Raw genomic sequence first — 19,887 nt, 5'->3', positions numbered from 1 at the left:
GATTTTCTTGTCGCAAAGCACCTTATGACTTTCTATTGTGATTGGGAAATAGGTAGGAAACCTTGGGCTGCTCAAGATTTATGAAATCTCTATGTTGCTGTAAAGACTTGCTCAGGGCAGCTAAGCAATTAGGTTCATCAAATACCTCATCTTAACAGTATTAACTTGAAATTATAAACCAAATTTACATACCTTAATTTGATAACATGAGATTTGATAAATCGACCGTCTACAGAAGAATGTCGAAATATCCTAGACATCTGATTTTTAAAAAATAAGTATTAGTCTTCAGAACTTAAAAGTAAAACAAAAAATATTTTTTAAAAGAAGCATTAGTCTTAAGAAAAGTGTTATTCCTTGTCTTATCTAGAGACTTGGGCAAAAAAAAAAAAAAGATTTTCAGCTTATTCTCAGTCATGTTAATGGGTATATTGACAGTTGTAAGACTAAACCTGGGGTCTAATCTTTGTGGAACCAAATAACCACAACAAAATTGTTCACCTTTGCTAAGCCTCTGTAAAATGGGATAACAACAATATCTGCCTTATACAGTTGATTTGAGAATTAAGTGAAATTATATCACACATTTTATACCTTGTCTGGTATCTACTAAGCTATTGATGATAGTTTTAAATACTGTCAAGTAAATTAAAAGTACATGCTATTTTTTAAGACAGCATCCTTATTTCTAAGAAAGCCTACCTTGTTTGCTGCACTCATCCCAAATATGGCATCTCATCCAGTATTGATAGAATTTGTTGATTTCTTAAATGATTATGTCATCACTAGACCATTTGACATGACTTGAAATGACTTCTGCCATGTGACTCTGACACCCTCACTTGTTAGTCATCTCTATGAGAGACAGGATTTCACAACTGGTACTATGCTTGGGAATAAGTTTCACCACACTCTTATACCATCAGCATTTCATTACTTAGCTTTTCCAGTCTAAGCCATTGGAAATTTTTCAGTATTCAGGAAACTAATTTCCTAAAGGGTTCTGATTCCAGCTGGCTATTGAGGCACTGCCTTTTTGTCCAAAAAGCACTGGGCTAGCAGGGTGCAGTGGCCCACGCCTGTAATCCAAGCACTTTGGGAGGCCAAGGTGGATAGACTGCTTTAGCCCAGGAGTTCCAGACAAGCCTGGGCAACATGGCAAAACTCTACCTCTACCAAAAATACAAAAATCAGCCAGAGTCATAATCTGGTCTCAAAATAAATAATAAATAGATAAAAAAAATTTTAAAAAGCACTGGGCTGAGAGATATCAGTCAGAATAACAGGTCGATGTAAATTTACATAAGATCTATTTCCATGGTAAATTTTGCCCCCAATTTCTACATCCTGTCAGACGAGGGAAAGTCTCCCTCCTCACAAGATTCCTTCCTCTCCCTGACTCTTCTAATGTAGTAATAATGCCCAGTAGACTTTACCTCCTAAATGTTAAATCCATTTTCCTTGATTCAATCTCATTGCTATGGTCTCAAATCAGCTCCTTAGAAACTTGTATTTGGGCCTTTGCAGCAGCCTCCTCATGGCATGTTGATGTGGTTCTACCCTATCTTCTGTCCCCTCAGTTGTTCCCTCTGAATGCTGCAACCAGGATGATATCTTTAAAATGCAAACCTGAGTATATTAGACCCTGCCTCAAGTTCAACACAATCTTACCCCTTCATTGGCCCCTACTTTGCCCCATCCCTACCTTCAAAGTCTTCTCTCTCTCTCTCTGTCTCTCTGTCTGTCTCTCTCTCTCTCTCTCTTTCATTTTAAGGTGTTTATTTTGTAAAAGCTTATATGGCAATATCCTAGACAGGACTTGAACAGGTACTTAATATATATTCAGTAACAAGATTAAGCACATTAAGAGAAATAAAAGAAAACTAGGTCACCCATAACAGTTTATAGGACAATGAACCATTTTCCTGGAAGAAGAAAGATATTCAACATAAGAAAGAATAGGCCAGGTGCGGTGGCTTATGCCTGTAATCCCAGCACTTTGGGAGGCCGAGGCGGGTGGATCACGAGGTCAGGAGATGGAGACCATCCTGGCTAACAAGGTGAAACCCGTCTCTACTAAAAATACAAAAATTAGCTGGCTGTGGTGGTGGGCGCCTGTAGTCTCAGCTACTCGGGAGGCTGAGGCAGAAGAACGGCCTGAACCCGGGAGGTGGAGCTTGCAGTGAGCCAAGATTAGGCCACTGCACTCCAGCCTGGGCAACAGAGTGAGACTCTGTCTCCAAAAAAAGAAAAAAAAAAAAAAAGAAAGAATAAAGAACACTTACAGCAGGAAAAATCAAATTTATGTACTTAGAAATCATGTTACAGTTAACAGACAAAAGTTTGCTTAAAGTTATACTTCCTTTCTTGATTTCCATTAAAATACCACAGTTTCTCAGAATAACCATGGAGACATCACCTTTCCACCCAGAGGTGAGAGTAAAACCACTGTCCAAATAACAATGTCGCCTTCCATGCTTAATATAAGGCATATAATTACCATTTCTAGTTGAAGGCTGGTGATATTTTTTCTACTTTAACTATAGTCATTGAAAACTGTTATTAAAATTCCTGCTAAAAGGATAGCAATAGCAACAGCTAAAGCCATTCCACAATAGAAAATCAACTGTCTCAATGTCAAAACATCCCCAACAGAGGGCACTGCATATTGGGTGTTTTCTTCCACAGTTGTATGATCTGGTGCTCTGGTCTGACAATAACAGGCAAAATCACTCCATCGGTTACTTCTCTTTCTGGGATAGGTAGCTCTGTTGGGGTAGCTATGGTCTCTTTGTACCCTTTTAGACTAGCTCAAACCTGTGCCTGCTCTGCAACTCTATTCTAGTTTATTCTCAAGACGCACACTAAAGAGAAAAGGTTTTGAAAGACATGCCCAATCCAGACCAGAGTCCTATTATCCCAAGTTTAGTAGCAAACATCAGAGATACTCCCATGGGAAAACAAAAAAGGTTTTCCCATAATCAATGGCAGTCAAGATAGCACCAATCTTCCATTTTCCTGTGCCTCTCACGACTCCACCAAAGGTACCTGCAAGTGCATCAAATAGATGAAGAGGAGCAAAAACAGGGCATCACTTGGTTCACAAAGGGAAATAATATCTTTGTCAATGGTAAATACATAGGCAACCACCCTCTTCAAAACAACAGTAAAACACTTGCTGCAAGTGTACACACACTGGCACACAGGAGAACAGTAAAGTGAGAACACCAAGCCTGCTCATGATTCCTTGTTCCCACAGCATTGCCCACTCATACACAGGCTGCCACACCAAAGCCAGGGGCAACCATGTAGACTACAAAGGCCAGTTCACAGATGATGATGCCCTGAGCTTCCAGCTCTGTCACATTAATCAGTCCTGCAAGAAGTGTTCCAATTAAAACAGTCTGTCACTCAATATATACCATGAGCATACTGGGATAGCCAGCTGGATGTAGGAGCCCCACTCCTGGGAAAAGTCCCTAGTCCAACCTCCCCAAGTATTGATATGAGTTTTTTTTTCCACCACATGTAGAGGAAAAGAAGTGCAGACAGGAAGAACTGGGAAGTGGTGTTGGCCCAGGCAGATGCTAACCCTCTAAGTTCCACAGTCTACAAGCAAGAGCTCATTAAGGCCCACATAGACTGCATTCTCTGTGATTCCAGTGATAACTTAAGGCAAGTTGATGCCCTGGCTTTTGTAAATATCTCCTCTGCAGCCAGAACAGGAATGCTGCTGGAAGAGCAAGAATGAAAGTCATCACATAAATTTGGGCCATCCTGGTGATGTCAGGATCCGCTTAAGAGCAGGAAGATGCTGTCAGTATTGAGAAAGATGGCCCAGCAAGGAAAACAGCACAGCATCAAGCTAAGGATTCCTCTTTGAAGTATGGTCCCCACACACTTTAGGTTCTTGCCTACAAAGGATTGAGACATTAGCTTGTCACAAGGGGAGGCTAATCCAGTTTTAACTGAAATACCAGTACCATTTGCAAGTGTAACACTACTCAACTTGACTGCCCAGATGCCCACAGAATATGGGATGGATGATGCAAATAAGAAAGATCATCAACTGTGCAAGGAACACCAGGCTTTGAGCAAGGGCTACCAGCTCCTGCAGCCTAGCACCTTAGGTAGTGGGCAGTGTGCTGGCAGACTCCACACCATCCCAGATGGTAGCCAGGGCTCCATGCCATTGAGTAGAGAGGGTTCCGTGGCAGCCAGGATGAGCATGTTGGGAGATGGAAGATGGAAGCAGAGACAGGAGGCTGGGCTGCCCTGCCCTGCCCTGCCCTATCCTGCCCTGCCCTGCCCTGCCCACTAACAAACCCACTACAGGCACAGCCCTCCCAGGAAGTGGTGGATGGTCCCCTGGCCTTTGGCCACCCCCATCCCACCCTTACTCCCATCTGCTTAACTCTTTTGTAACCCCCTCCCCTGAGCCTGGTCTAGCTGGAGAGGGGCCAAAACCTCTTATCTACTGATTTAATTGTTCTTTCCTAATCACAGTAGGCTGGTTCACACCTCTGTGACTGTGCACATTCATTTTTCTCTTCCTATAGCTTTTTTCCCCCCCCTGGCAAATTTCTTCAATTACAACCTTACCTTACTTGAGAAACTCTAATGACAATTAAGTTAGCTCTAACTTGCCCTCCTCAAAGTTGAACACTTCTTTATTTGGGCCACCTTGTCATCTTGAATATGATTTTATTACATTAATAGCAATTATCACATTGGTTTACAATAGTGTCTCTCTCACTCTAGACTAGGCAGGGAGTGTGATTTATGTTTGTATATCCAATGCTCCACACATTGTCTGGCCCACAGTAAACACACAAGCTATGTTTGACAAATAAATGAGTGAATGAATAAATGAATTAATGAATTAAGAATCAACAATATGGTAAAGGGAAGAAGATGGTAACACATTGTTTTATCTGCAAATCGTGTTGCCAAGTGAAAGTAGAAATCTGTGGTTATCTGCAGAAAGGTGGGACCCAGGAGGCCCCAGTGGTGACCTCACATGTTTGGGTCATTCCTCAGGTTTGGATCAGTTCTGAGTCATGACACTTACAATTTCACTAAGCTTCTCTGAGCCCATTTTATTTCCATCACTCAGGGAACAGGGACAAAAGGTGATTTTTATATCTCTAGCACTTCTGATAAATGTCCTCTGAAATTCTGAACTGTATACATATGACACTTTGGGGAAGGATTAAGAGTCTTATTATATCAGAGTATAAGAAAATATCAAGATTCAATTCAAACTAAAAGTGATATTAACAAACATGGTCCCCCAATGCGTCAACCTCTATTTAAAAAATGGCATATTCTGGTACAGTACAATACTGGTGTGACCTTTACTAAAAACTTACAAGTATTAATTCCATACTGCATGGCAGGCATTGGACTGATTCTTTTGTTTAAAACTCACACTACCTTAGGAGGAAAAGTATCATTCTCATCAGCTCCATTTGATAGATGAAGAAACTGAGACTCAGGATATATAATCTTGTCTAAGGTGGCACAGGAAGTGGTGGCTCTGTAATATGAACCCAGGGAAGCCATCTTTAGATCTTGTGTTAAGCGCATTAAGTGACTTTGACAACCTTGAATTAATTACATATTTGAAGACAGATGTTAAAGTTGGTGGGAGACAGGCAGGTAGGAAGGTCATGGTGAAAGAAACCCTTAAAGAAGGCATCTTTTATTCCCTGAATATAAATCTCCTAAGAGATAATCTCTTCAGAGGTTGTTTACTGTTTCTAAGTTTAACAGGGGTAGGGGAACTATTCCTCCTCTGATACCTAATCATTGTTATAACTAGTTTCTGGAAAGTTTAACTCATATTTACTTTTTTCTGTTGGAAACTCAGTAATATGATGCTTTTAATGTGATCCAAACTACAAAAACTAATTGTATCCTTTCCCTCTTTACAGCTCAAACCTAAGAATAGATCATTTTACTAGAGATTATTCTATATGAAACAAGATAGTGTGCTCATGGTAAAATGGGGTAAAAAAACTTCACCTTAAAATCAGATACCAATTGTAGTCTTTGGTTTGAACTCCAGCATTAAAAAACAAAATAACATATTTGAAACAATACATATGGCTCTGACTAATTAGCTTCATACCACTCAGGTACTGTTTTTGGCAAGTTTGAGCTTGCATCTTTCCTTTGGTTGTGAACTAAATGCAGATTAAGTCCTCAAGGAAGATCAGTAGTTACTGCATGCCAGGTAGGGAATCCCTTTTGAGGTCCACCCATGAAAATAATCAGGCAGGTTATGCAAATTTCCTGTTACTGTCAAGGGAATATGTGCCAGCAGAGGGCAAAAACACCAACAAAACTGATTCTTTTCCTCTTTCCTCTCCAGGAAAGCTTCCTGCTGACTCAAAGGGATTTTTCTTCTTCTGAACTCCTATTATGGGAATGGATGAAATCACTTACAGAGCCACAGAAGGAAACGAAGCAAAGCCAGGATCATGAGTTGGATTATCTGGAGGCCTAGGCCAATGGGGAATTATTGCTTGCAGTCACTTATCAAGCAAATAAACTTTTCCTTCTTTCTTATGAAATGTATTTAAGAAGCTGAAATTACTTAAATGATAATGAGTTGTGAGAAAAGAATTGTAGCAGATATTTGTTCTCTATCCAAATTGCACTGAGTGGGGAGGTGTACCCATACCCCAGCTTCCAGAATTGACTGATAACAGTTCACACCTGCACTTCTCCAGAGGATTGTCCTTGTCTGACCTGAACATCTTGTTTAGTAATGTCTGGTAGGCTATGCTCTACCTTCCCTGGGCAGATCCACTGGTATAAGACAAACAACCCAACCCTCTAATTTCTGGGAAGAATCACCTCCGTGATTAATCTAAGCTCCAGATCTCCCAGAGAAATCATGCTGAGGCTACATTTTTGAAACTACATCTTTATCTAGCTTCTTCCTTTGCCCTTTCCTGCTGTCCTCACTTCCTTATGAATTTTTTTCTGAAAGATCTTGATTAATAAATTATTTAATCAAGATCCCCCAGGCATAAGTTCTGTGTTTTGGAATATAACCTATACAAAAATAAATTAATTGGTACTAGATAATGCTCTGCTATGCATCTATTTCAATGTCTCTATTCTTTGGAAGTTCTGTCATCACACATCCCCAAGTTTTACCTAAGGTTTTTAGCTAACAACCAGGAAAAGAGTCAATAAACTTAAATGAAAAAGTGTTTTTAAAGGTAATATTTTTTGTCTCTAAAGAAGTTTTTGTATTGTAAATGTTAATCTCTTAAAATAGAGGGGAACGAAGAATGAAAAAAGAAATATCTTTAAGATGTCCTTTTAAAACATAGTCCCTCAAGCTAGTTGTTGTAGTTTTAGAATATAAAGAGCCCAGTAAAGATGGTTTCAGTGAGAAGCTATTATTAAGAAATGAGATTAGAAAGTTATAGAGTCAACATCTGTAGCCTTTTGATACTGAAAATTCTGCGTAGTGGATGGGAGTCATGAGAATTTTCCAGTCTTTATTTTGGAAATCATTTACCTATCCAACTATAATAACTGTCATGTCATTTATAGTATTATCTTTTTGGATTGTCCTGAGCATTCAGTTCCAAAGTGAAGTCAATGTATCATAGAACATATGGAAAAATTCCAGAACTTGTGTTTATATTTATTTTTATCTAAAGAAACAATTTTTTACAGCATTGGCTTTGAGGTGTGGGATCTTAGCAGAAGTACATTAATTACTGGATGCTCCCAAGGGGAAAATGGAAACCAGTCTGTTAGAAAGATTGCTTGTCCTAGGATATGCACTTGATAAATCATTCCTGCATTCCATTTAGTTAAATAGTGATACTTCACACATTAATTTTAAGTAATTAATATTAATTTAATCACACGAGCAAGTCTCAGTATGTAAACAATTAGTATCTTGTTTTAATTACTAGACTAGTCATTTTTTTTAACTTTGGCAAAAACGATGGAGTACTGTCAAAATATAAATCCAGTTTTTAAACAAAACAGTTCCATGCAAACTCTACCACACGTATGGCTTTCATATGGCTTTTGGGCATAGAAAGATGGTAGAGACAGACAATCTTCAACATTTTTGCTGAAGAACCATGATTTAAAGTATTAATATATCATTAAAGTGGATATGTTTCACTCACCTCCTCTCTTTGCCACCAATGAAAAATAACTGAGAACTTGTTGGGGGAGTGGCAAGACGGCTGCCCAGATACAGCCAGAAAGGAACTTTCCCAATGAGAGAGACCAAAATATTGAGTAAGCCAACATACACCAAACAGATCTCTGGGAGAGAAAACACTCAGAGTTGATAGAGAGGCAATGCAGACACAGAGGTTGAAGACGAGGAAGCTGGCAACTCTATGTGGTCTTGCCGGATGTTAGGACTAGCTTCCGGCCCTGAATAGCAACTAGGGAAGGGGTGAATGAAGTGACTGTGAGGCAATTCACTCTTGCTGGGGATCTTTAGGATCATACCTACAAGAGATCCCACGACCCCCATAGATACTGGAATTGGCAGTGGGATCTGCCTCGAGAGTAGGCAGAGAGAGCTCCTGCCTGCATGGATCCCAGAGGGTTTTGCATGTGGGGCAGCTACAGCAAAACATGGCCATAGGAACCCATCCTCCAAGGCTCTCCCCCTTCCTCCAAATAGCTCTGACCTCTGCTGACTGCAGGGCCAGGAGAGAGCAGGGCTGCCTTTCTCATGAGACTAGGGTGTGTTTCTTCTGTACAGCTGGCTGTCCACCAGCCCCACCCAAGGATGCTACCTGGCTGCTCCCACAAGAACATGCACACAGCAGAGCCTCCACTGCCCAGTATGAGTGCTTTACTGGTTTGCAAGCATATCTGCTCCCCAAGCAGAGCCAGTCTCCAATCCCAAGAGGCCAGAAGACAAAGCTGCAGGCTCAGTCTCAACCCCGTCGGGTTAGAGCACATAGTTCAGGAGTGCCAAGCTGAGATCTGTGGCTGGTGCTTGAGCAGGGGAAGAGCCCCCACTCTCAGAACACTGAGAAGAGTGAGACATGGATTCATGGGCTGGTACAGAAGCTGGTGTGCCTCCCTCTACAGGGATAATCCAGAAAGAGTGTGGCCTGTCTGACAGCCACTGCCTCTGCCCAAAGAAGCACCACAGCTCCGGACACCTAACAGCCCAGTGATCGGGATACAGAAGGCTTGGGACAAAACCAGCTGGTTGGGCCAGATACTCAGGAAGCAAACAGAAGGAAACTTGGGTGAGGGAGAACAAGCTGGGCAGGCCCCACAGCTATCTGCTGGGCAAAAAAACTGTGAGCCACGAGCACCACATAAGCTGCATACCCATGACAACACCACCCTGCCCAGAGATCCCTCACCCTTGACAGTAGGTCAAAGCATCAACAGACCACCTTCAGATATACCCCACAACCTGCTCTGACTCCATCAAGCTTCCACAACATTACATGTCTCTTGGCAACTTAATCTTTGGCTTGGACTGTCACTAGTAGAGGCAGAAACACAGCCTGCCTGGGCACCCCTTTAGGCTAAGGAAATGAGGGCATGGTGCCAGTGATTAAAGGGGGCCCCCTAAGGCACAGGGATGGGCCTAGTAAGAGCATCATCTCTCTTCAAAGCCCCAACCACAGAGCACTGTTGCAAACACACTGAAATACCCAAGAGCAGGGCAGCTAACAGCCTATCTGCCAGTCGTTACTCTTAAGCACCATCTACTGGATCACAGTCTTAATTGTAACACCAACAAAATTCTTCCAGAACACATGCTTATGAAACCCATGCAAGAATCTAGCCACAAATAAAGACCAGTACAGAACTCTGGCCCTCTGAAAGCACCAAGAAATGAAGACAACAGACTATACTCAACTTATACAACAGCCAAAATCTCAAGGGAAATAAAGAATGAAAAAAAAAAAAAAGCCCCATTCAAACGACAGCAAATTCAAAAAGATAAAGGAACATGAGACCTCTCATATGAAAAAGAATAGGTGCAAGAACTCTGGCAATTCAAAAAGTCAGACTGTCTCCTTGCCTGCAAACAATCACCCTACTTCCCCAGCAATGTTTCTTAACCAGATTGAAATGACTAAAACTACAGACATAGAATGTAGAATGTGGATAGCAAGGATACTCATTGAGATGCAAGAGAAAGTTGAAATCCAATCCAATGAATCCAGTAATATGATCCAAGAGGTGAAAGATGACATAGCCACTTTAAGAAAGGATCAAACTAAACTCCTAGAATTGAAAAATTTACTACAGGAATTTTATAATACAGTTGGAACAACAGAATAGACCAAGCTGAGGAAAGAATTTCAGAGCTCGAAGACCAGTTCTTTGAATCAACTTAGGCAAAAATAAAGAAAAAAGAAATTTTAAAAAAGAACAAAACCTCCAAGAAATATGAGATTATGTAAAGAGACCAAACCTATGACCCACTGGCATTCCAGATAGACAAGAAGAGAGAGGAACAACTTGCAAAACATATTTAAGCACAGGATCCACAAAAACCTCCCCAATCTCACTAGAGAAGTTGACATGCAAACTCAAGAAATTCAAAGAACTCCTACAAGAGGCAATATAAGACAGCAATCCTCAAGGCATATGGTCATCAGATTCACCAAGGTCACTGCAAAAGAAAAAAAAAATCTTAAAGTTAGCTATAGAGACAAGTCAGGTCACTTATAAATGGAACCTCATCAGGCCATCTCAGCAGAAACCATATAAGCCAGAAGAGGCTGGGGACCTATTTTCAGCGTCCTTAAAGAAAAGAAATTCTAACCAAGAACTTCATTCCCTGCCAAACTAAGCTTCATAAGTAAAGGAGAAATAAAATCATTTTCAGATATGCAAAAGCTAAGGGAATTCGTTACCACTATCAGCCTTACAAGAGGTCCTTAAGAGAATGCTAAATGTCAAAATGAAGGAACAATACCAGCTACCACAGAAACACATTTAAGCACATAGCCCACAGACATCATAAAGCCACTATACAATCATCTACAAAACAATCAGCTAACAACATGACAGGAACAAAATATCACATATCAATATTAACTTAAATGTCAGTGGTCTAAATGTCCCACTTAAAAGGCATACAGTGGCAAGTTGGATAAAAACACAAGATTCTACAATCTGCTGCCTTCAAAAGAACCATCTCACATGTAAGGACACTCATAGGCTCAAAGTAAAGGGATGGAGAAAGATCTGTCATGCAAACAGAAAACAAAAAGCAGCAAGAATGGTAAAGAAGGAAAAACAAGGCCATTACATAATGATAAAAGGATCAATTCAACAAGAAGACTCAGCCATCCAAAATATATATGCACCCAACATTGGAGCACTCAGATTCATAAAACAAGTTCTTCTAGACCTACGAAGACTTGGACAGCTACACAATTATGGTGGGAAACATCAACAGTCCCACTGATAGCATTACATAGATCATTGAGGCAGAAAACTAACACAGAAATTGTGGACAAAAACTTGACACTTGACCAACTGGACCTAACAAACACCTACAGAATACTACACCCAACAACCACAGAATATATATTTGTCTCATCTGCATGTGGAATATACTACAAGATAAATCAAGTATTTGCCCATAAAGCAAGCCTCAATAAATTAAAAAAAAAAAACCACAGCAAGCACACTCTCATACCACAGTGTAATAACAATAGAAATCATTACCAAGAAGATATCTCTAAACCACACAACTACATGGAAATTAAACAACTTGCTCCTGAATTACCTTTGGGTAAACAACAAATTTAAGGCAAAAATCAAATATTTCTTTGAAATTAGGGACAGTAAAGTCACAAGACATCAACATCTTTGAGATGCAGCTAAAGCAGTGTTAAGAGGAACGTCTATAGCACTAAACACCTACACCAATAAGTTCGAAAGATCTAAAATTAGCAATCTAACAATGCACATAGAGAAACTAGAAAAACAACAACAAACCAACACCAAAGCTAGCAAAATAAAAGACAATTAAAATCAGAGCAGAACAAAACTAAATTGAGACACAAAAGTCTGTAAAAAAAGATCAACAAAACCAAATTTTTGGTTTATTGAAAGAATAAACAAGACTGATAGCTATCTAAATTAGAAAAAAAGAGAGACAATCCACATAAGTACAATCAGAAATGACAAAGTTGACATTACAACCAATCCCACAGAAATACTCAGTCTATTATGAACACCCCATGCATGTAAATTAGAAAACCCAGAGGAAATAGATAAATTATTGGTAACATATAACCTCCATGATCGAACCAAGTAGAAATTGAAAACCTGAACAGACCAATAACGAGTTCTGACACTAAATCAGTAATAAAAAACCTACAAACAAACAAAATCCCTGGACCAGATGAATTCACAGCCAAATTGTACCAGACACACACAGAAAAATGGGTACCAATCCTACTGAAATCATCCAAAACATCAGGAAGAAAGGAGTCCTCCCTAATTCATTCTACAAAGCTAGCATCATCCTATACCAAAATTTGACAAAGACACATGAAAAAAGAAAATATCAGGCCAATACTCCTTATAAACATAGACGCAAACATCCTCAACCAAATACCAGCAAACCAAATCGAGCTGCACGAAAAGTTAATTTGCCACAATCAAGTAGGCTTTATTCCTGGGATGCAAGTGGCTCAACATACACAAATCAATAAATGTGATTCACCATATGAACAGAATTAAAAACAGAATGATCATCCCAATAGATGCAGAAAAAGCTTTTGATAAAATCCAACATCCCTTCCTGATAAAAACCCTCAACAAACTAGGCATTGAAGGAACATATGTCAAAATAATAAGAGCTATCTATGACAGACCCACAGCCAACATCACACCGAATGGGCAAAAGCTGGAACCATTCCCCTTGAGAACTGGAACAAAATAAGGATGCCCACTCTCTCCACTCCTATTCAACATAGTACTAGAAGTCCTACGCAGAGTAATGAGGCAAGAGAAAAAAGTAAAAGTCATCCAAATAGAAAAAGAAGTAGTTAAACAATCTATCTTCACAAATGATATGATTCTATGTATAGAAAACAAAGACTTCACAAAAAAACTCCCAGAATTGATAAACTTCATTAAAGTTTCAGGATACAAAAAATCAACATAAAACAATTAGTAGCATTTTAAAACACCAATAATATTCAAGCTGACAGCAATATCAAGATGCAATTCCATCTACAATAGTCACAAAAAGAATAAAATACCTAGGAATACATCTAATCGAAGAGGTAAATGATCCCTACAAGGAGAACTACGAAACGCTGCTGAAAGAAATCAGAGACAAAACAAACGTTGTCTCATAGACATGATCATGGATTGGAAGAATCAATACCATTAAGATGACCATACTGCCCAAAGCAATTTAGAGATTTAACACTATTTTTATCAAAGTACCAAGATCACTTTTTACAGAATTAGAAAAAAAAAAGCTATTCTGAAACTTATACGGAACCAAAAAAGGGTCCAAATCACCAAAGCAATCCTAAGCAAAAAGAAAAAAGGCAGAGGCATCACATTACATGAACTTTTAGGGAAATGATTTTCGATTTAAAGTTGTGCATCCAAACTTTCAACTGAGTGAAATACAGAATACAGGATTTTTTCAGTATGAAATAATTCATAAATTTTACATCCCATGAACTTTTTCTTAGAAAAGTACTTGAGGGCATATCTTACTATATCAGTGAAAACATGGGATGCAAGAAGCAATGGATCTCACAAAAGCATGCAGTCCTGTCCTGGTTAGGTTTACCTTCGTAAAGTGGACCTACAGTGCAACTAATTGAAATTGAACAGGAAACATAAGGTTTTAGAAAAGAAGATTTAAAGAAATATCAAGACCTTGGAAATGTCTGATAATACAGTAAAATGGTAGAGGGGTTACACACACACGAAAGAGAGAGAAAATATATTCATACTTAATTCCAGGAACATTATTTGAATGGCATAAGAACTGTGGTAATAATCGTAAAAAACAAAAACGCTATTTGAATAGCCATGGAAATGGAAATGCTCTTATTGCTTTTCAACATTTAAAATCAACTTATGTAAATAACGGATAAATTGTAAATATTTTCTCACATTGTGAATAATACAGAGAAAGGATAGTATAGTGAGGGAGAATGGGAATGCTAAAGTTCTCATCTTTTATTAAAGGAGATCAGTGTCTGAAGCTAATCATAAAGAATTGTATTAACATAGTGCTCTTTCTATTTGGCCATTAATTCTTGGTTCTAGAATAACTCTTATCAGTTTAAAAGACTACAATCCAAGCTAATATACTGCATTTTGCTAAACAAATCTATGATCTCCATAGCCATGCTTTTCATGGGACAAAAAATGGAAGACTATTCTCTTTGCCTTTCTGCTATGACAGTTAAGGAGATGGCTCACCCAATATACTTAAAAAATTAGAAATAACTTGATAAATACATAAGCTATTTAAAAAACAAAATATGTGAGTCATAACTATATTTAAGATTAATATCAAGAATTATAGATATACCATGTCTTTTTATATAATCTTTTTAAGTGCTGTCAAAATAAACAAACTGTTAAGCTGATTGTGGCAATTCTATATTCTTATGTTAAAAAAGAATAAAGAAAATGAATCGAAAAAGATAAAATCAAGAGTTAAAAATAGAGAAACATTTGTTTCCACCAACAATTTCTCAGGAGTTAATTAGTTGCCTGCTCTAATCTACTATATACATTTGATGGTGCACACAGTATACTGAATATTTTATACATATTAAGCAATTTAATCCTCACGACTATATGACTTACATACTATATTATCTCCATTATACAAAAGAAGAAATTGAGACTCAGTTCCTATATAACACCCACGTTCAAAGTGATGCAAAAGACACATTAATAAACATTTAAAATTTCTGTTGAGCTTACCATTCTTTCAATCTGATGACTCCTTTCTATAAACTCTCTTGAAGATCTTATGCCATAATTTTCTTTATATTTGATATTTGTGACTTTAAAAGAGGCAAGGTAATAGAAAGACTTATCATCTGAAAGGTAAAACAAACAAAAGTCTCATGGTTAAAGGTAATAAGTTGTTTTGTCCCCTATGTCTTGCCCACACCTGCTAAATAGGCTACAACAATGCAGTTTATTTCTACTTAGTGCAAAAATTCTTGCAGACACTTTTCACATATTCTGTAATTTCACCACTGCTGCTGGTTAAAATAAAAAATTCTGATCCCAAAGTACTCATACATAACACTCCATTTATAGATATTTATGCATATCAAAATAGTCATAAAATTGGACATGCAACATACAGTGGAAAGATAATATCTAAAGCAATTGCTGAAAGTCATATAAATGTCATCAGTTCCCTCAAAGAATTGCTAACAGGTATATCAGACATAAGCTGTATTATGAAGATACATTGAACAAGCTGTCAAATTTTTTTATGTTACTGCTAAGCTTACTTAAGCAGAAGTCCATATTTATTGTTTTCACCTTCTTTTTTTCCCATTCATTCCCTAATTCTCTGCAATCTGTTCCTAACACACCACTAAAGCTGTCTTTGTCAAGGACAGCCGTTGTAATGTCTTTCATGGTTTTGTTTGTTTGTTTTACTTCTTGATTTCCTTGTAGCCTTCATCATGTTCCCTGAAAACCTATCTTTGGTTTTATGAAGCCATCTTCTAGTTTTCTTCCTCCTCCCTGGCCACACGTTGCAGTCATCTTGGTGAGCTCTTTATTTCCACCCTTCTCCTTGGCATTCAAAGATTCTGCCTTTGACCTGGTCATATTAAGTACTTTTTGGTAATCTTAACTGGGATGGCCTTACCCACTAACTATTTATTGATGACTCCTAAATTCTTTATCTTCAGACCAAATCTTTGTCATGAGTTTCAATTCTACATCAACTGACTTCAGAAGACTGCTTATTGCACATTAAATAGGCACCTCTAATATATTTTCAAAGTGAAATAATCATTTACTCCCTTATTTACTTAAACCTGCTCCACTTCCTATATTTTCTATCTTTGTGAACAGCTCTAACATCCACATGGTCACCCAAGGCTTGGTTTCATCCTCATTTCCAATATCCAATTAATTTTTCAGTCTTTAAATCCTGTAACTATAACCCATTTAATCTCTAATCTCTCTCTCTCTCTCTCTCTCTCTCTCTCCCTCTTTTTGAGAGGGAGTCTCACTCTGTTGCCCCGGCTGGAGTGCAATGGCACTATTCCAGCTCACTGCAACCTCCACCTCCTAGGTTCAAGTGATTCTCTTGCCTCAGCTTCCTGAGTAGCTGGGATTACAGGGGCACGCCACCACACCCGACTAATTTTTGTGTTTTTAATAGAGAACGGTTTCACCGTGCTGGCCAGCCTGGTCTCGAACTCCTGACCTCAAGTGATCCTTGAGCCTTGGCCTCCCAAAGTGCTGGGATTACAGGTGTGAGCCACCACACCTGGCCAAATCTCCAATCTCTTACTGCATTTTAAACATTCATTTTAAAACATTTTTTAAATGTTGAAAACATTTAAATATTCATTTAAATTTTTTTAAATGTTAAAAACAAACATTCATTTAAAAACATTTTTTAGATCATAAATGCTACATCAGAAAGTCTGGAATGACCAGAAAATTATATACAAGAGAATAAAAATCTGTAAGTGTAATATCTAGAAGTAATTGATGTTATAATTTTGTTTTTTATTTATTCTGTTAAAATAATTGTTTTACTTGGCTGAGATAGCTTATCACCACAATTTTGCATCTTTTTGTTCCATTTACAAAATTGATTCTAAGCATTATCTTACTTCTTTAAAAAAATACATTTTGTTCATTCAAAATGAGATGTCAAGAAATATGAATTGGGGTGACATTTTACCACAACAGTTTACAATCTATTTGGCTGTTTTGCTGATAATTGTTATTTCTTTATTTTTACTGATGGATGCGTGGATGAATTAATCAATATTTACCAAGTTCCTAACATACACTAAACTCTGTCTAATCAGCTCTCACATATATTATCTTATTAAATTTAATGAATTCAAGCTACTTCTCAAGGCACATCTTGATAAGATTTCACAATTAAAGTTTTATTACAAAAAAAAGATTAAAATTAAGATTGACCCCAGAGTGACACAGCTATTCTATTCATTATCATATATATATCCCTATATTGTCTTTAAGAATTTCCCTGTTAGGCAAAAGCATATTCTGGAATCACGTAGAAGTAAGAGTGATTTTAATATATACTTTAAGTGCTTTTAAAAGTGCTAAAAATATAAGTTATATATGAAGCATAACTATATTAGTCACTATACTATAGCAATTATGTTAATGTTGAACTTTTGTATTAATTAATAATACCTTTCCTTTATTGAATTGTCCTTATATGCAGAGAACATGATATTTGCCATTTATTGAATCTTTATTATATGCTCAGCTCATTTCACCAGTGAAGAAATCCAGCATTAAATAAGGTTTTATAAAAGATCAATTAGGAAGCCATTGTAGAAATCCAATTTAATAATGGCAAATATTTGTGAGAAATTACTATATAACATGCACTGTGTGAAAACACAAATCTAATTTAATCATCACAACAATTTTCTGAAGTAAAAATAATAGTATACCCCTTTACATAAGAGTACTGAAGCTTAGTGAAGTAGAAAAGAAGTTTGCTGAAGATCACCTAACTAATTTATGGTGAACCTGAGATTAAAACCAAGGTATGCTTGGCTCTTGGGATTTCAAGGGAGAATAACATTTTGTGGGAAAATATAAACCCTACATTCCTGGAAGTGGATCCAGCCCTGTAGAACAGGAAGACAAGTGATGCTATCTCAATGCAAATTTTACTCTTTAGGTTTTCAAGAAACCAAACTTTAAAAACAGCTTTAGATAATTGGGTTTCTGGATTTTGTTAAAACATAATTCTAAATACTAAAATCTTTAAAATATTTCATGCAACTCTACAAAGCATTTTTTTTTTACCCCATAACAAGTGGTATAACAATTGATTCTTAAAAATCCTGAAAAATTTATCTGGGTCATGAAAATGCTTGTTGAAAATATAATTTACTATATAATTCCAGTAACTAAACAACAAAACCAACAAACACAAAAAATACTGAGACAACTGGCAAATTTAGTGTTTGAATTTTTTTAGTTAGTGTCGTATTTCATGTGAATAGTAGTGATTGTTATTTTATTCATTAATTTCAAAAGAGCTTTACACAGTTATGAAGGCAGCATTATGTATATATACATCATTATAATACATAAAAATATATGTATATTATATGTATAACACATAATATGTATTATATATAAGATTTGTGTATACATATGTGTGTATATAATTTTTCACTGGAAGAGGATATTTCTAATACATACAACTGACAATGAATATATATATCCAGAGAGAGCTCTTTGAAATCAATAAGAAAAAACAGATGACTCAATACAAAATGAGAAAACGACTTAAAAAGGCACTTCACAATAGCAGAAAATCCAAATGACTGACTGAGACATGGACAGACCCTCAACATCATTGTAGAACAGATAAATGCAAATTAAGATTATGATGATGCTATAACCTACACCAAATTAGCAAATATAAAAAGCTATGGCAACACTAAATGTTGGTGAGGATATGGAGCAATGGGAACTGAGATGCAGTGCTGGTAGAAAACAGTTTGGTATTATCCATGATGATAAAAAAGCACATGCCCTGGCCAGGAGCGGTGGCTCATGCCTGTAATCCCAGCACTTTGGGAGGCCAAGGCGGGCAGATCACGAGGTCAGGAGTTAGAGACCGGCCTCATCAACACGGTGAAACCCCATCTCTACTAAAAACACAAAAATTATCTGGGCATGGTGGTGGGCGCCTGTAATCCCAGCTACTCGGGAGGCTGAGGCAGAATTGCTTGAACCTGGGAGGCAGAGGTTGCAGTGAACCAAGACTGTGCCATTGCACTACAGCCTGGGCGACACAGCAAGACTCCATCTCAAAAAAATAAAAATAAAAAAAGCATATGTCCAATGACCCAGTGGTTCTGCATCTGCATAGTTCCTAGACAAACTCTTGGATGTGTGTACCAAGATCTATGTATAAAAATATTTACAGCAGTATTGCTTTAATGACTAAAACCTGGAACAACCTGAAAGTCTATAAGTATCTGAATAGATAAGTAAATTATGGAATATTTAAGATAATGAATATCAGTCAATAAAAAAACAGACTAAAGCTACCTTCAACAAGGCTGATGATGCTTGCAACAATGTTGAGTAGATGCAAGCCTCAAAAAAATATGTACAATGCTGTTATGTTCACTTAATGTTCAAATGGGATTTCGTTTTAAGATATTTTCTTTCTCTTTGAGGAAATAATCAATAAGAATCCAAATGGAAATCCTGAGGATAATAAGCACACATTAATCTAAAAGTCTTTTCATCATGTCAAGTAATAAATAGAGACATGAATTCTATCAAGCATTTAAGTCAATTAATAACACAGTAATTGTTTTTTAAAATGATACCCAAGTAGCACTGAAAAATTTTATGGAGTTGTAAATATAAAACCTGAGAAGGAAAAGGTAGCTCCTGATATCCAAGAGCTGAGTTTTGGTATTTCTGTTGAACATCAACATCAGACAAAGCCGTTCTGTGACCATAATTGATGAAGACAAAAAAAAAAAAGGACCATTCCATAATATGTCTGAACTCAGACAAAAACAAGAACACTGTCTAAAACAATAAAACAAAACAAAAATGGAACATCTCCCTATTTTAGCCAATAGAAGTGACTACTGTTTCTCTACCAAATTACAGCTTTAGACA

At 37.4% G+C, this 19,887-nt stretch overlaps 1 protein-coding gene across 1 annotated transcript in view; it reads right to left on the bottom strand.

The window, feature by feature from the left end:
- The window catches only part of LOC100432101 (transmembrane serine protease 11F), a 73,808-nt gene that overhangs the window by 20,802 nt on the left and 33,119 nt on the right, over nt 1-19,887 (bottom strand). The window contains exons 3-4 of the mRNA XM_002814738.4: nt 14,962-15,080; nt 193-260 (exon numbers count right to left, since the gene is read on the bottom strand). Coding sequence (XP_002814784.3) covers nt 193-260; nt 14,962-15,080 — 187 coding nt within the window. The remainder of the gene's footprint in view (nt 1-192; nt 261-14,961; nt 15,081-19,887) is intronic.

Source organism: Pongo abelii, chromosome 3 (assembly GCF_028885655.2).
Source record: "Pongo abelii isolate AG06213 chromosome 3, NHGRI_mPonAbe1-v2.0_pri, whole genome shotgun sequence".
NCBI classification, from domain to species: Eukaryota; Metazoa; Chordata; class Mammalia; order Primates; family Hominidae; genus Pongo; species Pongo abelii.
The sequence above is the reverse complement of the archived record's forward strand: the minus strand, read 5'-3'. Positions and strand labels throughout refer to the sequence as shown.